Source organism: Rattus norvegicus, chromosome 4 (assembly GCF_021556685.1).
Source record: "Rattus norvegicus strain SHRSP/BbbUtx chromosome 4, alternate assembly SHRSP_T2T, whole genome shotgun sequence".
NCBI lineage: Eukaryota > Metazoa > Chordata > Mammalia > Rodentia > Muridae > Rattus > Rattus norvegicus.
Window position 1 is genome coordinate 161,381,177 of NC_141537.1, and position 25,178 is coordinate 161,406,354.

At 48.1% G+C, this 25,178-nt stretch overlaps 1 protein-coding gene and 1 long non-coding RNA gene across 3 annotated transcripts; both read right to left on the reverse strand.

Annotated features, from left to right (window-relative positions):
* Positions 1-382: 382 nt before the first annotated feature.
* Positions 383-3,339, reverse strand: Kcna5 (potassium voltage-gated channel subfamily A member 5). Of its 2 annotated transcripts, XM_087656136.1 has the most exons (2): positions 3,037-3,184; positions 396-2,411 (listed from the first exon to the last, which is right to left on the reverse strand). In XM_087656136.1, exon 2 carries the CDS (start codon positions 2,374-2,376, stop codon positions 1,168-1,170), a length of 1,209 nt encoding a protein of 402 aa, XP_087512262.1. In that variant the 5' UTR covers positions 2,377-2,411; positions 3,037-3,184; the 3' UTR covers positions 396-1,167. The 2 variants fall into 2 exon arrangements, with proteins under 2 accessions (NP_037104.1, XP_087512262.1); NM_012972.2 differs by having other exon boundaries at positions 383-3,339.
* Positions 3,340-14,833: 11,494 nt separating this feature from the next.
* Positions 14,834-22,669, reverse strand: LOC120102392 (uncharacterized). Its single transcript, XR_015686140.1, has 4 exons — positions 20,480-22,669; positions 20,019-20,080; positions 16,727-16,957; positions 14,834-15,597 (listed from the first exon to the last, which is right to left on the reverse strand). It is a non-coding gene; the product is annotated as an uncharacterized LOC120102392 (long non-coding RNA).
* Between the last annotated feature and the right edge of the window lie 2,509 nt (positions 22,670-25,178).

Here is a 25,178-nt window from a genome sequence, read left to right on the forward strand (position 1 = left end):
GATCACAGAGCCCACAGAGCTCACCAGAGATCACCAACCAAGGAGCAGACACTGGAACTAGGTCGCAGACGTGCAGTTTGGTCCTCACATGAGTCCCCTAACAGTGGAGCAGGCTGCCTTTGATTTGGTTGCCTGCCAGTGGATCTCCTTCCCCTAGCTGGGCTGCCTGGTTAGTCTTCAGTGGGAGATGATGCACTTAATCTGGCTGAGATTTGATGTCCAGGGTGGGGTGGTCTCCTTCTGAGGTAAAAAGAGGGGGCAATGGGAGGAGGAATTTGTGAGGGCAGGACTGGGAGAAAAGGAAGGAAGTTGTGAACAGGATGTAAAGTAGACCAGACAGCAAGCGCCAGACTTCACTCATTAACATATCATGCCCTCAGCAGTAGGCAAACTAATACTTGCCCGACAGTCACATTTTATTTCCTGGTATTAAAACGAAAAGCATGAATTCTCCAAATCCTTCTTCCAACATCCTTAAAATGCTTCTGTGAAGACAGTCACAAGATTAGATTTGCTGGTCTTCTAGAACATTCTCTCTCCTAGACCAGAAGCACCAATAGTACATCCCAGAATAATAAGAAGCTTGAGAACACAGAAACCTGAACAACTCTTTTAGGGTCTTTGTCCCTGAGTGTCCCAGGAAATGGTGACCCCCCCAACACTTTCATAATTCAAAGTATATCTTAAGAGCACACCCAAATATTCTTCATGTGCACTGCTGTACAAAATGCAGTCATCGGCCATAAAAATAATATTTGCCCATACACAAATGTAATCCCATGTAAAGTAAATTTGGAACACGGGTAGGGAATGCTATGGATTCTCTTGGGATCTAAGCTTTTTAAAGTCAAATTTGTTTGATTATCCCTCTGCTGGGTGTAGAAAACTGGCTATGAATGCATCCATCTTCCAGTGAGGGCTCAGCACTTCAACGGCTCCTGCGTCATGGAATGTCATACTTGTTAAAAATAGGCGACCCTGGGGGTTATGGAAAGAGGAGTTAAAATGGGGAAGTTAGAGGGCAGGAAGGTGAGAAGGGTGAAAGAAAGGCAGACATCGGTGGGTGACCAGGTGGGCTTAAATACTCGGTGGTGTAAAGCAGATGCCCAGGCTCAAGGGGCACCCCTGTGGCCAGCTTCACTGGTGCCAGTCTGCCTGGATCTCTCTTTACAAATCTGTTTCACGGCTAGTGTCCAGACAGAGGGCATACAGGGACCTCCGCAAGTCCACGTTGCTCTTGGCCTTGAGGTGACACTTTTCTAGAGGACAGCTACCCCTTCTGATACTGTCAGAACTCTCCAGGGAACCCCCAGTCTTGCAAAAGGAGGCCTTGCTGCAGCTGACCTTCCGTTGACCCCCTGTGTCCAGCCCAGACTCCCGCCTCTGGTTGCCTTGTTCTTCCTTCAGGGCAGCCTGCTCCTCGTGGTCTGTCTCCCGATGATAGAAGTAATTAAAGTTGGAGACGATGACGGGGACAGGCAGGGCAATGGTGAGGACCCCAGCTATGGCGCACAGTGAACCCACGATCTTGCCCCCTACAGTGATGGGTCTCATGTCTCCATAGCCTACAGTGGTCATAGTGACTACTGCCCACCAGAAGGCATCTGGGATACTAGAGAAATGGGACCCGTGATTGTCTGCCTCTGCGAAGTAGACAGCGCTGGAGAAGAGGATGACTCCAATGAAGAGGAAGAAGATGAGTAGCCCGAGTTCCCGCATGGATGCTTGCAAGGTCTTACCCAGGATCTGCAGTCCCTTGGAGTGGCGGGAGAGCTTGAAGATCCGAAACACCCGCACCAGGCGGATCACCCTGAGGATGGCTAGGGACATGGCCTGCTGCCCATTCTGACCCCCTCCCCCTGGTTGTTGCTCTGCCAGCTCGGTGCCCAGGGTGATAAAGTAGGGGAAGATGGCCACGACATCGATGATGTTCATGATATTCCGAGAGAATTCTGCCTTGCTGGGGCAGGCAAAGAAGCGCACGAGCAACTCAAAAGTGAACCAGATCACACATGTGGTCTCCACGATGAAGAATGGATCGGCCAGTGTCCTAGGCAAGAGTGGAGCCACCGTAGGGCCAGAGGAAAGTGCTCCAGAGACGCTGCCATTGATCCCAGGGGCAGGGGCTGGGGGCTGGGGCGGCACTGGGGGATGGCGTAGCAGCTCCCGCTCATCCCTGAACTCAGGCAGAGTCTCCAGGCAGAAGGTGATGATAGAGATGAGAATGACCAGGACCGACACTATGGCGATGGCTCTTGCGGACCCAGAGCTTTCTGGGTATTCGAAGATAAGCCATACCTGGCGCTGGAACTCGTTGCGGGGCAGGGGCTTCTCCTCTTCCTTGATGAAGCCCTCATCCTCCCGGAAGCGCTCCATGGCCTCGTCCCCCAGCTGGTAAAAGCGGATCTCATCTGCAAACACATCCAGGGAGACATTGACGGGCCTGCGCAGGCGGCCCCCAGACTGGTAGTAGTACAAAATGCCATCGAAGCTGGGCCGGTTGCGGTCGAAGAAGTATTCATTTCTCAAGGGGTCGAAGTAGTGCAGGCGCTTGGCTGGGTCCCCCAGGAGGGTGTTGGGAAACTGTGCCAGGGTGCCCAGCTGCGTCTCGAAACGCAACCCGGAGATGTTTATGAGGACTCGCTGGTGATGGAGTGACCCTGCATCCTGAGGAGCCTGGTCCTCCTCCACTGTGCCCAGGCCAGGGTCGCCTTCTCCCTCCTCATCCTCAGCAGATAGCCTTCTAGGTTGTGGCAGCTCCTGAGCCATAGGGGGCAAAGGCCGTCCACCCTGGTTCGCATCCTCGAGCGTTGTGCGCCCCCTCAACAGTGTTTCTTTGGACTGATTATTGAGTCCAGACGTCGGAGGGCACCCACACTCTCCCCTGGGGGTCTGCACACAGCTTGCCCCTGCCTCCCCTCCTCCTCTGAGGGTCATGGCACTGCCATTCTCCAGGGGCACCAGGGAGATCTCCATGGTCCGGGGGCAGGGGGCATGCTGCGCCCCAGACAACCGGTTCCCACACCCCCAACTCACGCTCCAAGCCTCGCGTAGGTCTCCTCTCCAGCCGAGGGCCCCGCTGACTCTAGGCTGGCCGGGGTAGCTGGCCCGATCCTTGGCTGGTCCTGACGTCAAGAAGCTGCTGCCCCTGCTCCCTGCCTCTCTCTCTCCCTCTCAGTGTTCTGGCAGCTGGTTACCAGGCAGCGGGAAAAACCTCCTTCCAGCAGATGCAACCTCCAGCAGCCCCTCTCTGGCTGAGCTCCCCGGCCTCCGCCCTCTGTGGCTCCCTCCTCTCCTCCTCCCCCTCCCGTTTCTCCTTTGGGGACGGAGTCGGAGAGTGTCTCTCTGGAGGGTTCAGCTGGGGCCCCTGCCGCAAGGACAGGAAGGGGAGGAGGAAAAGAGCAGGAGGAGCGAGGAACAGGTTGTACCAGGAGTGCTGAAACTCCCAGGGCAACAGGATGAGAATAGCTAGCTTCAGGATCTCAGATCACCTGGGAATGCACTGAAAGCCAGGGGACGCCAGAGGGTGGGAACTGCTTTAGATGGAAGGGAAAGGCTTTTAGCTGAGTTCCAGTGTAAGAGATTGAAGAAGAGAGTCCTTCCTATGTTTTTCTTTTAGAGCAGTGCTTCTCGACCTTTAATACAGTTCCTCATGTTGTGTTGACCATCCCCCCACACACACACCCTAAATTTATTTTTTGTTGCTACTTCATAACTGTCATGTTGCTATCGTATTGTAAATGGAATTTGCTACTGAAGTGTAATGTAAATATTTTTTGGAAATAGAGGTTTGCCAAAAGGATTGTGAACCACAGGTTGAGAACCACTGCTTTAGAGATTAACAGCCTCTCTCTTTGGGAAAAATTAAACTGCAGGGGAGTAGTGAACTCTCTCTCTCTCTCTCTCTCTCTCTCTCTCTCTGTGTGTGTGTGTGTGTGTGTGTGTGTGTGTCACACACACACACACACACACACACACACACACACACACATGAAACTCTACCTATCTGCCTACAAACTCATCAAAAGGCAGGAGACTGAGACCTCACAGCACCCCCTGAAGCCTGTTTTTCATCATCCAGACATTGGTGATCTGAACTGCCAGTACAGACCCAGGGTTACCCTCAACAAGAGAGAGGCTGTCTGCTTTCCTGACTCTACATCCTTCACCATCCCTCTAACCTCACCTAATCCTCTTTCTTAAAATGCACAATGAGAAAGGAAAGGGTAAAATAAATCCTTTTGGAGATTGTGCACAGGACAGCTCTAAACTAGGGACTCACAGAGACCTGTGGAAAGAGAAGGAGGTGGAGGTCGGTGAGTTGTTGCGTAAGTCCAGATCATTCTTGACTTGTGTGCTTCTGCACCAGTGTACTCTGTAACTGAGTACTACTACTACTACTACCCTTCAGCATACACAGAAACTCAGGCGCAGAAAGATTGACTGCATTGTATGGCCACGAAACTAAAAAGTATCAATGCTGGAATTGAAACCCAAGCTGCTGGAGTCCGGGGTCTTGCTTCTTTCTCCCCTAGCCACATCTGGCCCGAGAGCATTCTTCCATTGCAGGAGGCATAAGAATGAGTAATGTAAAGATAGAGTCCTAGGCTGGGACACCCCCCACCCACAACCCTGTCCTTGTCTTTAGTCTCTGGGACTGTCATCATCATCAAAAGTGGGGCTGATTTTTCAAGGTCTGTCTGGCAATTCTAGATACAGCTTCCTCCAGATGTTTTTGGGTTTCCATTGCTGGGAAGTTACTGTGATTTTGAGTGCCTAATTGTATTGTTTATTTTCTTTACCTGCATATTGTTTGAGATTCTACTCCAGAGATGTCACCACCCATTGTCTGTGAATGAGTCTACAGACGCAGGTGCTTTGGAAACGTATGGCAGCGTTCGTTGGAACAGCAAGGGGCGCACAAACTTGTGACACCACTGGAAATGCAGAGGACACGATTTCAATAGTGGATATGTACAAGAAGCTTGCTGGGAAACGGGCATGTGCAGACATTTGGCTGCATGTGACTTTGTGTGTATGTTACAGACATGCAAGGATGAGGATTGAGTGTGGATGTGAGAGGCGACATGTGGAAGTGTCAGCAGCTAGCCTTGCACTTTCCACTCCACAGTCCCTTGGTTTATTTACTTAGCTCCTCATTTATTAAGGAGTCAAGGGTCTAGCCTAGGACCTTATACATACTAGGCATGTTACTGCCTAGCACCTGCAGCCTCCTCTTCCCAGTGAGTTAGGTGGCTCCCTGCTGGGGTTGTGGAGGGTGACATCAGAGATCTATGGCCCTATGTCTTGTCACGGAATGGTGCACCTTGTGCATAAGAAGGATAGATATTGATTCATATGGGCTGCCCTTGACTTCCCAAGGGGGAGAGTTCTCTGGGGTGTGTCTTTCTGGGACCTTGGAGAAGACTATTCCTGGCAGGATGAGAAGATAGAAGAGCATTAGTCAGGCCTCCTTCACTCTAAATCTGTTTCTTACACACTTAGGCGCTCCCCCAGATTTCCTGCTGAATTGCTTTCGGGTGTCATGTGTGGCAGCCATAGGCGAGCTGCTGAGACCTGCCTTCATGAAAGACCCTTGCTTTTAGCTGACTGAAAGGATAGTTAGATGACAGCCCCTAGCTGGGGGTATCCCCAGCCTCTATCTCTGCCTTGGCTTTCCTGTAAAGTCCATTTTCCTCCTGGGCAGCTTTCTGCCCAGCAGGACCATTATGATCTGGCCTCTGCACCCAAGCCTAGAATTCTGCTAACAGTCATTGCCCTAGAATACCAAGGAGCTGGCCAAGTCTTGACAAGAGCGAGACTGGCATTGCAGCCGGACTCTCCCTGCCTAGCTCTTCTCACATCTCCTTTCACAAGGGACAGCCCGGCAAGGTGGTCTCAAGACTGCCCCTCAGAAATGTGGCTTCCTGTCCTGTCAACACCACTCCCAGGTTCATGTCACATGACTGCAGTGAGTGAATGTGCTTTTCTTTCCCCTTACAGATCTGTGGGAAACACATGCCTTCACGGCAGTACAGACTCTGAGGTGCCATGGGTCTTAGACTGCAGCTTTAGACAGAGCTCCTGGGTGGTGCTGACGTGCTTGTCTGGAAGTCACACCTTAAATAGCAGCCTCATTCAGATTAGCTCCAAAGGATGGCTCTCAAGGAATTATTCACAGCACCTCATTATTTCCCCCAGAACAAAATGTACACAGTGGAATAAAAGAGAGCAGATTCCTATAAGACCCCAGGTAACCTTGGCAAGAGTACAGAACGAAACAGAGGAGAAGTTATGAGAACAGCATTTAAAGGGAGGGGAGCTGGGGCTACAGAAGTAGGCACAGGGAAAGTCAGAGAAGAAAGTATCCTACATGCTAGCTTGGTTGATCCATTATTTATCAAAAACCAAGAATGAGAGGGCACACTACTCATTATTCCCAGCACCTGGAAGGTAAAAACTGCATGGTTGAAAGTTTGAGAGTACTTTGGGCTACATAACAAGGCTTTCTCTTACAAAAACATTTACTAAGCCAGACATGGTAGCACATACCTGCAGTTCCAGTTCTTTGGAGGTAGAGGCTGGAAAATCAAGAGTTTAAGAGGTCACCCTTAACTACACAGACAGTTCAAGGCTAACCTAGACTACATGGGATGGCTAAATGAAGACTATTCATTTTTTGTTATTTATTATAAACATTGTATTTTATTATTATATTATAAATATTAATTAATAGATAATTCATTAACTATTAGCTAATTATCTACTGCATGCAAGCTATTTCTCTAGGGTATAAGTAATGTATTAGCAACCAAGGCAAACCTACTACTTTGAAACCCTTTAGTGTAACACCCCAGGAAAGACAAAATGCCCTAGCACCTAATTTTACATTGCTTGTTTAACTCCAACTTGGAGAGGTTCCTCACAGAAAATAGGGTGCTGTGAGAACAGTAGGTCCTGTGCTCCTTTTGGAGCCTAAAGAGGCTTCTCTGAGGTGGTGAGCGGAAGGTGGCCTCTTTAGGAGGAAGGAAGACTATAACTTCAGACTCCAGAAAGGAAATCCCAGGCCTGACTTGAGGACCAGAAAAGAAGTTAATGGAACTGACAGACAGAGCAGACTGTGGAAGGTTCTGAGAGACCGGCCAGCCAGGTGGACGAAAGCCAGTTCATGAAGAGCAGATTGGCCATGTCTTAATGATGTCCCCAGCCCCGGAGCAGCGAGGCCTCTCCTCGTGTGCCTCCGTTAAATATATGTCTATATTTCATCTCTCTCATGCTTCCCTATCACTTCCTCTAGAATGTCTGTCTTTATGCTTAAGGTGCGTGTGTTAAAAACCTACATTTGTTTTCAACCTCGTGTTATTGATCAGTTGTCCATTTATCTATCATCTATCTATATACCTACCTATCTATAACATTAATATACAGGTAAATATATAAATAGGTAAGAAAGAGGGGAAGAGGGAGAGAGGGGGAGGGGAGGAAAAGAAGGAGAGGGGAGAGAGGTGGAGGGGGAGCGGGAAGGGGGAGAGAGACAGAGAGAGACAGAGAGAGACAGAGAGAGACAGAGAGAGAGAGAGAATGCCCTGAAGAGAGACCTTGAACTAGATCATGCCTAACTTCTGTCTTCTTACAAAACTAAATATCATGTGAGCTCTGTGTTATAAATTCTAACGAAGACACATTGATTGCATCTGAACTAAGAAGAAAGCAGCTACTGGGTCAGGAGAAAGGGAAAACTGAGGGACAGAAGCAAAGGCCATTCCTGGGAGTTGATAAATGAAAGAACCATTTAGATGACCAAATAGGGCAAAGGGTAAATTAGATTTGCTCTGACCTTCAGTGCAGGCTACATATTACCAAATAATCCATTACCAAACAAACCACATCAATTGTGTGGACAAAAACAACATTACGGATAAAATGACAAATTAGAGTGATGGGCTGTGCAATTCGTTTCCTATTGTTTGAGATGTAGTCACTGTATATTAAGTTAACATAAATGTTATTGTATTAATATATAATATAACCCCAAACATGGAGAACTACATCTTCACCTAGGTCAGGAGAACGTTTCCACTACTGAACAAATTTTACATAGACAGAAGGAGACAGAAAAAACATCTGGTTCTAGTTGCAACCTCAGGCATCAACTGTGCTTTTCCACAGTGGAGGGGTGGTGCACAAGAGACCCTCATCAGAAATGTCTACATGACCAGAGCCTGCCAACAGACTGAAGAAGCTTATTCAGGCTGCACAAGTCTTTAGAGCCCAGGCTGCTTCCAACTCTTCCCATCAAGGACATGGACCAGAGACTGCTGTGGGGTGAGCTCTGGCAGATCCCCACAGGCAAACGGACAGATGCTGGACTTTAGGCTGCTCCTCCTCATTCTTTGATCACCCTTAGAAAAGAGCTCTTTCATATACATGTCCCTAATCCTCTGATTTCTCCTCCCTTCAAAACCAGCACTAAACCAACCCATTATTCATTCTAGATCAGGGACACAGTCACACCCAGATAGGGGCCGATGTCTCCATTTGCTTTAAACCCTTTGATGAAAATCTTCCTGAGGAGTGGTCCAGAGAAGGCAGAGCAACCTTGACACCCTCTGTCTGGACCAGTGAGAACCTAGTGAATGTCAGTCTGTTTAAAAAAAAAAATCTACCTAAATATGTCTCCTTTTCAAATAAATAATGGAAAAGTTGGTCAGTGGGTCCTCAATAGTTTGAGTCTTACTGCTGACTTTGTAAAGTACAAAATTCCATGCTACTCTAGAAAGATATAAGATCATGCAATCTTTGATAATAGAGTGAATGGTAATACTCTCTTGCCCAATCCTCTGTCCTGGACATATTTCCCTCCTCCATATGTAACGTGTATAATATGAGGGGAAAAGGTTTCCTTCCTCTCCATTCTTTGCCTCTCAATCCAACACCTTGGAAGGAAGCCCTGGAAAAGACACACACACACACACACACACACACACACACACACACACACACACACACGTCCAATGTGTGCATGCTGGAAACAGGGGTATCTCCTTCACCAATGGAGAGACGGGAAACAAGTGGGGGTGGGCTTGGAAGGAGCATCACAGGAGTGAGGGGACAGGGAAAACAGATTATGCCTACATTGACCCAGATTCCTGTTTAGACGGATTAGAGTGAGGCCATTCACAAATTAAGGTTCACATCTGGAGCTTGGCTTTTTCCCTCCCCCTCTCCTCCTCCCTTTCTGCCTCCCTACACAGTGATAATCACAGAATAAATTCATTAATGGGTCCGGTGCATTTTCAGAGGACAAACAGAGAGTGTAATGTGACCTAAATATACAGTAGCTGGAAAGTTCATGGAACAGCTTGACTTGGTGAGTCACGTGTGTGCCTTGCTTTCTCCCAGGCTTCCCATGGCTGTCCTGTCTAGCCTGACGAGCTGCAGGCTAGAGCTGAAATGTCAGTCTCGCTCTTTTTACTGTCTAACAACAGCACCCACGAAAGTCTTCTGTGAGATGATTAGCCAATAGTTTCTCTGTTGACTCAGGTTAGACTTGATGAAATTATATTTTTAATTTCCCAAATCCAACTACAATTCATGTTTTAAACACTCTTGCCAAAGACTCAGACCAAAGCCATGGGCTGAGCATGTTAGATTCAGTGGTTTTTTCCAGCTCATTATAGCCCGTGTCCTATGATATGCTTTTGAATATAGGTGAGGCTATCAAGATGCATAAGAAAGTCATTTTATTTAAAAGCAGCTAAGCAAAGCTGAGAGGTTTTGGCTGTTGTGTAATTAGCCTTCCTTCTTTGCCTGGGGAAAAACATGAGGGCGGTACCCAATTCACAGGCAATACTCATTTACTTCTCCTCCGTCTGCCTATCACAGCAAATCCTCTTAATTCTGATTTGGCAAAATGTGGACTGGATCATGGAAGAAGGCTGAGGTCCAGCCTTGGTGTCCAAGCAGCTGGAGGCTGAGCTGGGGTGACCATGAGCTCCACGCTGCTCAAAGTGTCATTTATTGACCAACAATAAACCACTTGGGGATGAGCAACTTGGGGATGAAAGGGTTTACTTGCACGGATCACACTCTGCCAGTGAGAGAAGTTAGGGCAGGAACTCAAGGCAAGAACCTGGAGGCAGGAACAGAAGCCGAGAGCATGGAGAAATGCTGCTTACTGGCTTGCTCCCTACGGATTGCTCAGTTTACTGCCTTATACCATCCAGGACCACCATGATGGGTCAGGCCCTCCCACCTCTGTCATTAACCAAGAAATTCCCCAGCAGGCTTGGCTGCAAGCAGGTCTTATGGGGGTATTTTCTCAGTTGAGGTTCCCTGCTCTCAGATGATCTTAGCTTGTGTCAAGGTGACATCACCTGCCCTAGCACTTCCAGACATTTCTATTGCTGTCTGGTATAAGCTATCAAGAATAAACATGGTATTTTGCAGGTCTAGATTCTAGAAGCTCAAAATTACCATCTTTGAGCCAAAATCAAATTTTCAGCAGATTGGATGCCTTTTAGGGACTCTAGGATCATTTGTTTTCTGGTCTGTCCTAAACTCTCAGGGCCACCTTTACTCCTGGGCTTATGGCTCCCTTTTCATCATCCACGGACAGCCTCCACATCCTTTGTTACACCTGTGACCCAGCATGACCTTCTATCTATGGGGATGTGATCACATTTACTCCACCCAAGATCTTTCCTAATTGAAGATCCTTAAAATGCTCTCACATTCGCATCTGCACATTTCTATTCGCCTACCATAGAAAGCAGCATGTCTCATGGGCTCTGGGGAGGAAGATGCCGACATCCTTTGTGCTGCTACACTGCTCTGATCCTAGGGAGCATGCCCAGTGACTCTGAATTGAACATGAAAAGCCGCAAGGGTTATAAAAGGTAGGCTTGTCCAATCGCCTCTTAAGAGTTCATAAATGTGTTGGTGTTTGCTCTCTGGAAGGATCAAAGAGTCTCCACAACCTGAGGCTTTGGTTTCAAACCCAGACACATAAGGTCCAGCTCAATGGTCTCCCCCATGCCTCCTGGAAGATGAACAGTGGCCACAAACACTCCGTTATCCCATGCATACTCCTCAAGTTGTGTGTGTGGATAGAGTGAGTACACATTAGGACCCTGCTCTCTCATTACTGCCACTGCCTATGAAATGAGAGGCAGCGTGATTTCTCACACATAGCAATCATTTCTTTTCCTGATAAAGATGCTAATCGGGAGAAGGGCAATTATCTCAGTGGACTTACCAGCCTTTCAGCATGACATTATTGACTGTTTGAAATTACAAGGTATTCATTTGCTGCTATTTTAACGTCTGCCTTCTCCTGTCCCTCGACTCCTCAGCTCGATGATCAATCCCACCCTCCTACCCTGTTTTCTCTTCATTAATCTGGGGAGAATAACTGACTTATTTTCAGTTGAGTGATGCCTCTAGCAGGAATCCAATATTAAGAGTCATGATCAAGAATTTTAGTGTCAGCTGGCATCCAGCCACCACCCACTGGAGGTCTCAGAAGGCTTCACCTTTTTCCTACCCACAAAGAAGTGGCTGGCAACAGTCCCTGTATCTGATTGCTTGATCTATGTGGCTCTTCTGAAGCCCTGGATTATTCTAATAGATTAATGGAAATCAGTTACCCACCCTGTGAGCGCGGTCTCAGTTCAAGGCAGCTTGTGTTCTCTCTCTCTCTCTCTTTCTCTCTGTGCATGTGTGTGTGTGTGTGTGTGTGTGTGTGTGTGTGTGTGTGTGTGTGTGCACATGTGTGTGTGTGACAGAGATGAGGAGAAAAGGATGCTAACACTTCGTGGAATTAAGCAGCATGACACTGGGACACAGAAGACTAAGGCTGGAGTGCTGTTTTGCACTTCTAATTTTTGCATTTTTTTATTTTTAACTATGCATATGCATGTGTGCCTAATGGTGGTATTTCATGTGAGTGCATTTGCTCTTGAAGGCCAGAAGAAGATACCAGATCCCCTGAAGCTGGAGTTACAGTCGAACTGACTGATTGGGTGCTGGGAACTCAGGCCCTCTGCATGAGCAGTCTGTGTCCTTAACCACTGAGCCACACCTGCAGCTTCCCTAATCTGTACTTCTGATTGCTAGTTACAAGGTGAGGACAAGTAAATCAACCTGCCCGAGCCTTTGTTCTTCATTCTATAAGATGGAAAGATAGTATTCAGTTTATAGGTTATCCTGGGATCCATGCAGAATGCAAGTTCATGTAGAATACATGTCCTGAAACGTGTGGTCATGATATCTGACTTTCATCTCAGTGCCTGAGAACACAAACCCTAACATCTTTGGGATCTCCAAAGGATGGGTTTTTCTTCATAACAATAAGTGATTTGAAGGCTGAAGCCCATAGGGCCTTCAAGACAGGGGCTTGTCACTGTAAGAACTAAGGTGGGGCTTGAGAGCTGATTGTGACTAGGTCAGAGGACTGAGGTCTGTTGGTCACCAGCTGCTAACAACAACATCAGCTATAGCCCCACAATGACATCTCCATAAAGGTGTCCAAGAGCTGGGTTCAAGGAGTTTGAGTGCTGAAGACACGTGGGTTCCGCAGTCTCCGTGCCTTGTCCTATGCCTCTCAGATCTCCTCAGCTGCAACCTTTAGATTGAATAGGTAAAGGCATGAATTCCCCTGAGGTCTCTCTAACATGTAACACAAGGAGAGGGTTGTTTTGACCACTGGGATTCACAGCCACTGGATCAGAGGCACAGGCAAAGCAGCTTGAGTGTACAAGGCAGCCCCTCACCCTCTACATCTGGCCTCGTCTCCAGATAAACTGAGTCAGAACTGAATGCTACTGCTGGCACAGCCAATGCTGGGAGGAGGGTGCTGGGAGTAATCCTATTGTATAGATCTAGATACTGAGTGTTCAGCTAAGGAGATCCTCTGGGGTTCTGTGAGTGGCACGTGGCAGGGTCCTAGTCGCTACTGGTGGTAGGAGTGTCATTAGGGCCTCTGTGAGGAACTGAGGCCAGAGGAAGGTCCTAACTGGTTTGTTCCAGCTTTTTTCTCCCACCATGCTCTTGGCTACCATAAGTAACTGAAACACCGGACAGAGAAAAGCCAGTGTCTAGGTGCGGATGAATGACAGCCCTTCTGTCATTTCCAAGGCAGCAGTGGCCTGCCTCTTTAACTCAGACAGCACCACCTGCTGGCTTCTCTCTCTTGCAGGTCAACTCTAGCCCTTTTGGTCACAGCTCAGGAAGGAAAGCAGGAAGTGAGACTGTGAAGTGAGATAGAATTCAGCTGCTATGATGTACAGCCACCACATAGGTTTTCACCTCCTAGTGGACATTCCTAAGGGCTCCAGCTTACTCAGGAACTTCCTCCGGGGCACCTCAGCCCTTCACCTCACCATCCGCCAAGCCCTCATAGGAAACAGACTTCAAAATAAGACAAGCCTATGTTAGAAGCACTCCATCACTTACACTCTGGGTCAACGTGAACAAGTCTCATAACCTCTATGCATCTCGCTTCTCTCATTTGCAAGAGGTGTCCGGTTTGCACATCTGCAGGCTAATACTATATCCATTGAAAGCACCAGAAGAAATGGCTTCGTCATACATCACACGCTTGGTCTGGGGTAGCTCTGACACCCTCACTGTCCTCAACAGTCCGCTGCATAGGGACAACCAGGAAGTCAATACAACGACTCTGAGCAGTGACTCCGGGAATCCCACTCTAAAGTAGTGGGAGGGGGCGTGAGTTTAAAGTCAAAAAATACTTAATAATATAATACATATCGGTGTCTGAAAAAAGAAACCATTATTTTTATACACATGAAAAACACTGAACTTCAACATACCCCTATGTAATGTGAGGACCAGGTTTTAGGCTTGGGAAGGTTTTTCTTTCAGAGGGTGTAATAGTGGAGGGCAGAGGAGTTACTCAGTCAAGCTCTGGTCCACAAATCATCAGAACCTGAGTCGGAACCCATGCAAAAGCCAGGCATGCTAACTGTAACCCCAGTTCTGGGGCAGAATCTTCGAGACCCGCTGACCTGCTATTTAGTTGGTGTGTGGGAGCACAGTCCAGGAAGGGAAGCAGGCATAATAAAGGCATGAACTCTCCTGGATATACCTCAGCTGCCAGGGACATTCTGCAAACACTAGAAATGACCTGAGATTGGGTGTTAAGCTAGAACTCAGCTGCTCTAGTGAATAAATACATGCATGAATTCCCCTGAGGTCTATGGGTCTCTCAGGCGCAATGAAAACAAGGAGTGGGTTGTGGGAATAGGGATTCACAGCACAGGTAAAAGCCTGGCTTTTGTATGGGTTCCATCTGCCCCACCTAGAGAGCATTTCTCTCCTTACTCGGAATCCTTTTGTGCTCTCTGGGCAGCCGACCTCCTCTTGGTTATGTTTTTGTTTCTACTTAGACACTGAAATTTTTAGTCACCTTTCTTGTGGGATTACCAGACTAAGCAAATAAAAGTATACTTTTTAGTATAGATACATTCCAAACTCCATGTGTGACACACTCAGGGTGAAATGTACTCATTGCTTGTCTGAAATTCAAAGCTAACTGCTTATTTTGTATTTTCCCCTCTCAGCTCTGCCTCCTGGGCTATTTGTAAATCCACAGGGAGATCAAAGTCTCCTCCCAGCTCTGGCCACTTCTTATAGGCCATGCCATCATCTAACGTCCAGCCGTGTTTAGGCTGGGGAGACTTCCCATGTGAAAAATAAATGAAGACCAACCTTTCTCACTAGTCCCCCCTATCTCTCTGTAGAGGAGTTCTGTACACTTTAAATTCCGAGTTCTCAGTGGACTCCAGTGTCTCCCACTGAGACAGGAGAGCCATTGATTTTAGATAAGTTTATTTGTGGATATTTACAGAAGAGACCAGTGAACAAAGCAGAGAAGTCCACGCTGACAGAAAACAATTCTGGTCTGTGCACGTGGCCATTTCTCTCAGCCCCGTAACTCGCCAGGGAACCACATAACTGCGGTGATAAGCGTACAGAGGGTGGTGAGCCAAGAGCTATGTAGGGGTCAAAGGGAGGGGTAACTGTTCATCACTACATCCGAAACCAAGTAATTTCCCACTGCAGATCAGATAGCCAGCCATCCCTGACTTCCTCCACACCGAGGCTTGTTTCTTTTACCGGTGATCGTGACCACTAACTGCAGAATCTGAGCCCCAGAGACACATTTGTCAAATACAGTGACCACTGAAGAGAAGGCAGTCTCATTAGAGGACTCTATCTCACAGAGGCAGGAGGTTAGCAAATGGTTACAAATCCATGTGAGAAGTGGGTATGAAGCCGTAATCCATTGCATCCCTCCTGAAGTCAATGAACTGCAGTTCTGGGAATCTGCTGAGAGCTACACTGTCCTCTGCCAGGGTCTCCATGGGGACAGCCCTGTTTGTATCGGTCCCTGGTCCTGTTCTTTAAGCCGGCATCTTCCAGTGTCTCTTGGGGATGTCTGCTGGTGGAGGCCGAAGAAAAGGATGATGAGGCCGAGATACAGGAGGAAGCAATGGTTGCTTTGAAGCCCATCGGAAAGGGCTACTTGGTGAAGAGATGGCAGAAAGAGTGAGCAGTGCTGGTCACAAACTGATCCTAGAAGAAAGAAATGGGAGGGAAGGGAGCAGGAGCATCAGATGTCATCCTTAGGAGTGACAACACCCTTCCCTGGGTCCCTTGTCACCATGTCTACAAGCGGAAGGAAGATTTCCCATTGTTCAGGGAAAATGTCAAGGCCCAGCCCATGGTTCCAGAATCTTCCTGACCCTTCTCTGTATCAGTTACCCCCTTCTGTCCCCCAGTTTGGGCATGCTAGCATTGGTGGTGAACAGAGAGACTCCCAATCCCTGTGAGGGGCACCTCGTACTGTCACCAATATGCACCCGTGATGGTCCCTAAGCCTCAATGCACTCAGTCTCCTTTGTTCGAAGAGCAGTCAGGGGTCACAGGATGCTTGTGTCTAGGGGTGAGCTGCCTGAAGCACCCATATTGCAGACAATGAGAACGAGGCCTGGGCATCTGTTAAGTTCTCTATCATGCCCGTTCACTATGGTTAGTTCAAGGAACAGAGGAGGTAGCTGCAGAAACCCTGATAAGTATGGAGACAAAGGAAGACCCTGGAATAAGAATGGTTTGTTCCTGGTCAGGTATCAGGACGCAGGCATAACCCAAAACATAGCTGGGGGTCAGCGCAGGCTCCCAGAGCTAACGGGTCCTTCTCACCAGTCCAAGCAAGGAAGAAAGAGGCTTCCCCTATAGATAGGACCTATGAGAGTCCCAGGCTGCCAGTCTATGGTACAGGTTCTGAAGACGTGTGCATCCCACGAAGGAGGCTGCAGAGAGACGTGGGCAAGAACCTCCTTACAGATGGGCACACCCCTGCAAGGCTGTGGATGAAAATCGTACTAAGGTTTTATCTGAGATTTGACATGAGCCATCTAAGGTCCTGGTGGAGGGGTTGGGGAGCAGGATGCTCCGTGAGTGTCTGAGTAACTCTCTCCCACTCTCTGCACTGTTAACTGAGCTCCTGGAAGCCACTTTCCCAGCCTCCAGGAGGGATAACCAGGAGCCTCTCCGGAGCAACAAAAGCCTAGCCTCATGACCTCAGAGAAGGGCTATCTCAGAGACAAGTTATGCTGGCACAGAGACACTCGTCTCCCAAGTGTATTCTGCACAGCAGAAACCTGCTTTGTGAAGGCCTGAACCTCCAAGAGACATCACTTACCTTCCAGGCCAGAACATGCTGGACACCAGCCCACCAATTGAAGAGCGTGATGGTGTGGCTGTAGACACACCGGAAATGGAGCTGCTGTCAGTTCTTACAGAAGGAAGACCTGGAGAGAGATGAGTGAGGGCGTCCATTCTAGGGGCCTTCTTTCTCTAAGCTTGTCTCCTGGAACTTCACATACCCCCTTGGAAAGGGCAAGGCAATTTACTTGTTTTACTGAAGGAAAAGCTGAAAAGAAAAATGCCAGCAATCGAACATCTGTTTAGCACCTATTGTATGCCAAGTACATTAAATGAATCTAAAATCATTTCAGCAATCCAAAGTAGTCGGCAATTTATGCTCCCATGGCCTCCGCCTTACAGATAAGGAAACTGTGGCTCCAGATGTTTAGACTCTTATCCAAAGGCACACAATTAATGTGGGATTTGAGTAGTCTGGTTTCAGAGACTAGGATCCTGCAGACATGCTGTCCTGCCTCCTCCCATAACCTAGGCAATGATCGGGGCAAAAGGTTCATAAGAAAGAGTCCCCTTCTTTCTACACTACCACATGTGCGTTGTGATCTGATCTATCCACATGGTCCTGCAGATCCTCTGGGTTCCCCCGCTGGGCTCTCCTCCCAACTGGCATGTAAAGATGACCTTGTCTGATGATCTTTGTCACATATTGCTATTTAAAGCGTTCAGTATTCCGTTTTGATTTGCTCCAGAATCTAGCCGCTAATGGGTGGGAGGTACCCACCTCGCTGCAAGTGCATGGATGAAGGAGGAGCCGGGTACTGGGACGAAACGTCTACATCCAGCTGAAGGAAGGTGCCTGCACTGGATACCTGGAATGCCACCCAGGCCTGCCTGACAGAACTCCATATAGGAGCAGTTGGAGGATTTTTACCTTGCAAATAATTCGGCGCCATTCGAACATTAGCAGCAGCAACAGCAGCACGCTGTTGCCATCTGCTGGGCGTAAAGGAGAAGTTCAGCGATGCTACATCCTACTGAGCACAGGGCTAATGAGGGGAAGTCAGCCTTTCCCAATGGCTGTTTCTGTGGACTTTCTGCTCCCACAATGTCTGCAGGCAAATGACTGTTAGCTTGGGAGAGAAGGAGAGAAGCACCTTGTGTGAATAAAAAGGGAATTCCAAATCCGCTAAGCCGGATCTTTCTCTGTGGGAGGATTGCGTTTGTTGAAAACTCAGACTCTTAGCCTGTCATCCTAGGTACTGGGGAGACTGAGGCAGGAGGACTAAAAATTTAAAGCCTGTTTTAGTGAGCTTAAGAGCAGCTCCAGAGAGTTACTAACTCTGTTTCAAACATAAACAGTAAGAACTGAAGATGTAACTCCGTGATAGAGTCTGTTTGAGATGCCCTAGGTTCAATCCCCAACCCTGAAAAAGCCTAAGGAAAGAAGAGAAGGAAAAATAGAGAAAATCAAAGCAGATTCTTGGATGTCGCATGCAGGTCTGAGGCAGAGAGCCTGAGGCTGAGTTGTTTCTGGGTAGCTGTTTCTCTGCCCCTAAGGCTCTGGCCAGGTCCCATGGCTGTAGACCCATTTGCCACACAGCATCTTATCAGACCTCAGATTGGATTTTTCAATCCAGAAACTTCTATGCTGCTCCAATTGAGCTAGAACCACTACCAATAATGATGTGACTTTCCCTTAGCTATGACTAAGCTGTGCCAGTCCCAGAGGGAAAGGCCCAAGCATCATCTAGTTCAATCTTCTTTCCAAAACTTCCCTTTAATGGGTAGATATTGTGATTCAGTTTATGCATACAAAATGAGTGCCAAGAGATCCAGTTCACTGACTGCTGTCCAAAGACCCCAGGGTCATTGACCTTCTCAATTTGCATCACTTCCTCTGGAACATAATTTACTTCCCAGCTTCCTGACCTGTCCTCAGCCCCAGGCTTCAGCCCCAGCTTACTGTAGTTGAATGGCTAGTAGAAGGAGCTATGGTCAGTCAGAAACCAGAGAGTCGTGAACTTGAAGGACTGGGCTGAAGGTGAGGATCAAGTCACAAAGTCACAAAGCTTTTAGTGACACTATGGGACTACTCCACTGGGCACCAAGTGGCTGAGCTGAACATAAGCTTGGACACGCATCCTTCCTATCTACCAGGAGCTCAAGGCCTGGCTGGGGATGGAAGATGCACTCCAACCTCCAAAGCTTGTGCCAAGAGAATGGCAGATATACCATAGGTCAGAAGTAGACTAGCCTCGACAAATGGGGGGAGGTGCCGCTTTCTGGTGGATTGAGAATATGTGGCACCCAAGTATGGCTGAACTTCTCGGGATCCATAGGTGGATGGTGATTCAACTCTTGTTCCTCTGAGCACTGTTTTGAGCACCAATACACACGGATGAAACACCTGCCTCCAGGGTCATGGAAACCAAGAGGGACTTCTGAGGATTCTGAGTAAGGAACTGGTACAGGTGAGACACAGTTTACAGAGGTTTGGGATGGCCACAGGAGGAGGCTGGCTCTCCCAATAAAAAGAAAAGCTCTTTAGAGCACATTTCTGGTCCTGTGAGGTATCAATGCCCCCTCATGGTACCAAATGGTATCAGCTACTCCTGCAGGGCTCGTCTTCTTGTCTTTAAAGAGATTAGTAAGTCACAGGCCCTGCCATTGAAACCTGGGAGGGAGACAGAAATAAGTCATGGAGCAACATGGTGATTTCCACAGGCTCTGGATTGGGAGGGGCTCACAGCAGCAAGAAGAAATGGTGGGGGTGAGGAGGTGGGGACATGGTGAATTCCACATTGGCCATCTGGCTGCCTGACTTCCCTACTTCTGGTTAAGGCAGTCTGCTGAGGTTGGTCACAGGGATGGAATGGCCAGAGGTGACAAGAGCCTCAGGTGCTATGGTGACTCCTCCAAGGCCTTCTAACCTTCTGTGTAGACACCCATGGTTTGACTTACCCCTTTGATGCTCCAGAAAGGAAAAGAGCTGCATCGCTCAGAGTATATGCCTTGGAAAGGACACCAGGACCACAAGGCAGCAAGGGATCCTGCCAACTCCTGAGGGTCCCTTTAGGGCTTAAACCATGGGGCCCACTGCCACTCAGAGAAGGCTGAGATCAAGGAAGTTTCTTAAGTTCTCCGGGAGTGGCATATGTACCAGAAGCTGGGAGTTTTCTTGAGTCTAGAGACGTAGAGAGGGGGCAATGGCCATTGGAGGAGCTGCTCGCCCATCCCAAATCCTCCTCAACCAGCTGCAAAGCTACCTCTTATCCTCAGAATGTCAGGTCGGTCGGCTGAGAAAACAAGAGAGTTTCCATGATCCCTACCTCTGTTGTCCGAGTCCTGGGCCTGTGTGCTCCACACTTTCCACGGCATTCTAAGGGAGCACCTGTAAGCAGAAATAAGATTTGCATCTTGTCTAAACCCACCTGCCTCCCTCTGTGGGTCTATCAACCTGAGATTCCCTTCCCATCTCCTGGCTGGCCACTGGGATACCAGACACCCACTACCCACACCCTGTGGGGCAAACTATGGGCCACACAGGTCCTTGTGCTCACACCTTTAATTACTCTATTTCGAATTTCAAGTCTCTACCAGTAGCTTTGAGATGGCAGGGTTCATCGGACAGAAATATCAAGCAGGGGTTGGAGGACAGGGAAAGGCAGGCACAGAGATACCCCATCTTCCATTTCTCTTTTATCTCAGACTATAAGGCCGAGTCTGACCGAGCATCCCTGGCTTCTTCAGCCTCCCACCGAGCCCTCGGGTCCTCCACAGCTCTACTTACTCTGTCTTGGGGCTGCTCTTGGCTCCTCCTCGGTGAGTGCAACCAGGATTGCTGCTCCAGCTATGCAGGCTGACAGGAGTCTGATGGAGCATCCTCTGGGCTGACACAGGCAGGACCTTGCCCTACCCACCCTGCCCAGAAACTCTGATCCTGTGCTCTGGTCTGCTGATGATCCTTTTGATGCTTCTCACACCCACACACATGTTCATACACCACACACACACACACACACACACACACACACACACACACACCACAATACACACACACACACCACAATACACACACACATACACACATACCACACACACCACAATACACACACACACATACACACATACCACACACACATACATACCACACACACACACACACACACACACACACACACACACACACACACACACACACCAAAGCCATCTGTGTCCCTGACTGGACATCCTGCTTTTCTTACAGTCAGAGAATAAGAGACACCACAGGAATGGAGGGCAGCACCACATGGAAGTGGGTGGTCTTATTGTCCCACTGCCGACTGTCTCACAATGTCCTGTCTTAGCTCTTACCAGGTCAATAGAAACACAAAGCTGACATGGGCTACATGAAAAGGTTTTGTCTCAAAGCGATAGATAGATAGATAGATAGATAGATAGATAGATAGATAGATAGATAGATAGATAGATAACGATAGCTAGAAACAGAGTGCATGGGGCCTCCCTAGCACCCTGTAACCTCCTTGTCCCAACTTAGGCACCTTCCCCTGCAACCCCCATCCCTGTCTGAGTGTTCCTATGTCCTCCCTGTCCCAGGCTTGAGTCTCTTGCCTCCCTGTCTCTTTCTCACAGAGCTGAAGAGTCAGGTGTCTCCTTCTCAGCCTACGGAGTCCTTATTTTCCCTCCAGCTCTCCAACAATCTGAAGGGAAGCTGCAGTCACTACAGGCTACAGATCAAATCTCCCCAGCACCTCCCTCACTCTGTGCCTAAAGAACTGAGCTTAAAATGAATGTCCATCCAAATAGCTCTCCTGGGTACAATCCATCCCCCCCTTTATAAAACCAAGGGAAAATGTTCCAGTTTAGAAACCAACTCCCTGGACTAAGTCACCCAGCCTCTGGACACCTGTGTCTGGCTCCCGTCAACCCCAGGGCACCTCGTTCCACAAGGCTCCTTAGGAAACCGTGCCGCAGTTTCAAGACTCAACAGATCACAGCGAGGAGCTCGCCAGCTTCCACACCTGCCACCAAGGCAATGTAGACATGGAAAAGAACCAGGGCAGGTTGCACATGCTGGGCTGTGCGCACACATGGGTACACACGGTATTTGAACTCACCCCTTTGCTCCATCCTGTCTGTGACATTGCCAGGAAAGAGTCTTAGCTGGCCTCCAATCAGAAGACGAGTCTTTGCACTCTTCCCGGCCCTACCGTGTGCCACTTTCCACCCGAAAGAATCCCACTTAAATTATTCGAATAGTATCTTCAGCTGGTCCTTGTTCCATCCAGAACCTCCACACCAGAGACCTACGTGCTGTTCTGCAACAATCTGATTCTTTCATTTCCTGGCACTCCCTACCAACTTATGTGTGTCTGAGATGCTCTCGCTTTTCTCCCTTACTTCCTTCTCCAAATTAACCTTGATTCTTCTGGGACTCCCCAGGGGTCCCAGTTAGGCCAGGTATTTGGCTAGTGTGGGGATGGGGGGTGGGGGGTGGCTCATCTATGAGCCTCGAAGCATAAGAACTCCTGGGGGTCAAGTTGTCTGTGGGTGGGGTGTGGGTGGGGCTGGAACCCAGGATCTACTCCCAGGCACAGATGGGAACCAAAAGGAAGGTCCTGATTTTTTTTTTTTTTAATCTCACCTGGCCTGTTTCTCTTGCTCCTTGTAATATTGTTTATTTGTTCTGTACATTGACCCTTTTGATTTTTATGTGGTGGGAAGGTTTTTTTTTCTGGTCCAATCTAACTGCTGTTCAGTAACCTCTTGTGTGTGTACACCCATCTCTTCCTTCAGGTTTAAGGGTTGTTTTTTTTTTTTCCCTATGGTTTTGCTGAAAATATTTGCAGGTCCTTGGAGTTGGGACTCTTCATCTTCTATTTTTATTATTTTATTATTTTATTATTCTAATTTAAGTCTTTTCATAGTAGCCTACGTTTTCAGGATGGTTTGTGTTGGGCCTTTCAGGTTTAACATCTCCTTTGACTGATGCACCCATTTCTTCCATCGTCTTTCCTAATCCTGAGACCTTTTTTCTTTTTTAACCAGTTTTATATTCTGTTGTTGGTGTTTAATTTGGTTGGTCCTGTTCTTTCCTGAGCATTTCATCTACAGGATTCCTCACATTACCTTTTAGTTATAGCCTCCATTTTCATTTTCAGGTCACAAACACTTTTATCCAACACCCCTACCCATTTAATCGTATTTTTCTGTTGTTTGTTTCTTTCTTCCTTTCTTCCTTCCTTTCTTTCTTTCTTTCTTTCTTTCTTTCAAGAAATTAATAATTTACTCTTTAAAGGCCTCTGCTTGGTTGACTGCATTTTTCTGTATTTCTTTGAGGGATTTATTTCTTTCCTCTTTAAAGGCATCTATCATTTTTACAAGGTGGACTTTGAGGCCATTTTCTTGTTCTTCTGCTGTGTTAGTGTGGCCATAGCTTCCTGTAGCAGGGTAGCTTCACCCTGGGGGTGTCAAGCTGACATGCTTCTTGTTTGTCCTGTTCTTATGCTTTCCTTTAGCCACCTGGCTGTCGCTGTATGTTCCTGGTGTACCATTCACTAGGAAGGAGGTCCTAATCTGGTTGAATCCCATGCAACAGCCTCCTATCAGCTGTTGTGGACTGCCTGACCTTGGTGTAGCAGGCCTGGGTGTTCCTTGTTTGGAACTCCCTTCCTTATCCAAGACACCTCCCACATACACACCACTGTCCTTTGCCCACCCAACCCATGACAAGCATTGTCAATACCTCCTGAAGTCTGATCATAGGGCAGGCTGCAAATGCCATGTAGGGTATGGCCACTAGCTATACCGAACAGCCTTATGTAAACATCTTGGGACTAAACCCTAGAGATGAAGTTCTCAGAAGGCAAAAGTCTTCCAGCTGAAGACTGGGCTCCCTCTGCTGCTGCCAGCTCCCACCTTGTGTCTCCACACTCCCGACCCTTACAATTGCCATGAGAGTCTTGAGAGATCTCCATGTAGGACCTGAAAGCCTGTGATGTCCCTTTACTCTAGGGTGAAACAGATTGTATGAAGAGAATGTCTGCTAGAAGAAGCTGTTCACTGACTACCCCCCCCACAAACACACACACTAGGTGCTCCCATAGGCTTATACATCATCCACATTAGGGAAAGGTGTGACTACTAGCACCCCAGACTGAAAAGGACTCTTGGCTAGACACCACTGAGAGCTCTGTCTACCCCAAACAGTCGAGACATGGGTGTTTCACCTCCAACCTTACTTAGCCACCTGTTATCTGAACAACACCACAGCCTGTGGAGGAGATTCTGGATTACTGACTCACAGCTGAGGGAGGCAGGCCAGCCCCGAGGTGGAGAACTAGAAATTGTATGTACGATTAGCTTTTGCTAATGAGAGAAGTGCAGCAGGGAAAGGTTAAGAAACCTGTGTGTTTAGCATCACACAGCTTGGAAGTGGCAGGGCTGAGATTGAGGTCCAGGCAGTTTGCAGATCAGAGCCACACCCTTGATAAGTGGGATGTACTTGCTCACGGGGGTCAGGGGCTCTCCTGCAAGGTGGAGAATAATCAGCCTCGATGCACAAGAAGAGGCTGCCCTTATCTATCATATTTGTATATCGTCTAACAATATTCCAGTGCAGATAGTAACAAAAACCTTTCCTCCCTCTCCCTTTCCCTCCTTCTCCCTCCCTCCTCCCCCTACCTTTCTGCCTCCATATCTTCCACAATCCCACTCTCACTGTCTCCTTCCTTCTCTATTTTCTCTCTTCCTCCTCTCTTCTGTCTGCCTCTTTCTCCATTCCTCTTCTCTCCTCCCTCCCTCCTTTCTTTCCTTCTTTCCTTCCTTCCTTTCTGATAATTCTCCTTCCACTGAGATCAAAGCAAGGGTTTTCTAACCCTTGGGATACAGAATAGCCAGACTTCAGTAGTTTCTTGGGAAACAAGGGGTCCTGGGGAGATGGTTCTCACCTCCATGCAAATAGGAGAAAGTTTCTGTCCTGCCCCTCCCTCTCTCTCATTACTATAGACAAAAACACTGTTGGTGATTTTCATAAGACTTCAGAAATGACCAACAACAGCAGGAATAACAGAACCAGTTTATGCTTTGTCCTCATCATTACTGGCCACCATACTAGTGTTGCCCAGGGAAGCCCCTTCTCAGAGACAGCACCACCCACTGATTCTCAGTGCATCTTTCCTGCTCTCAGAGTTAACTGTCCTGGGGACAGCCTCTCTGGTCACAGCAGAGATGGTCAGGGGCCATCCTGTCTTGTTAACCCCAGTGGAATCTGCCCATTGTGTCTCTCTCTTAGCATCTAGTCAATCCATTTGCTTCATCATTATGTTTGTAAGTTGCCTCAATTTTTTTATAGAATGACTTGCCGGAGGCTTTAGAGCCAAGTACAGGTGTGAATGAACATGAGTTATCCAGACTGGAACCATAGAAGGGGTGGAGCACTGAGTCTTTCATGGCCATGTGGAAGGGACAGTGACATGGTTTTCTACCTC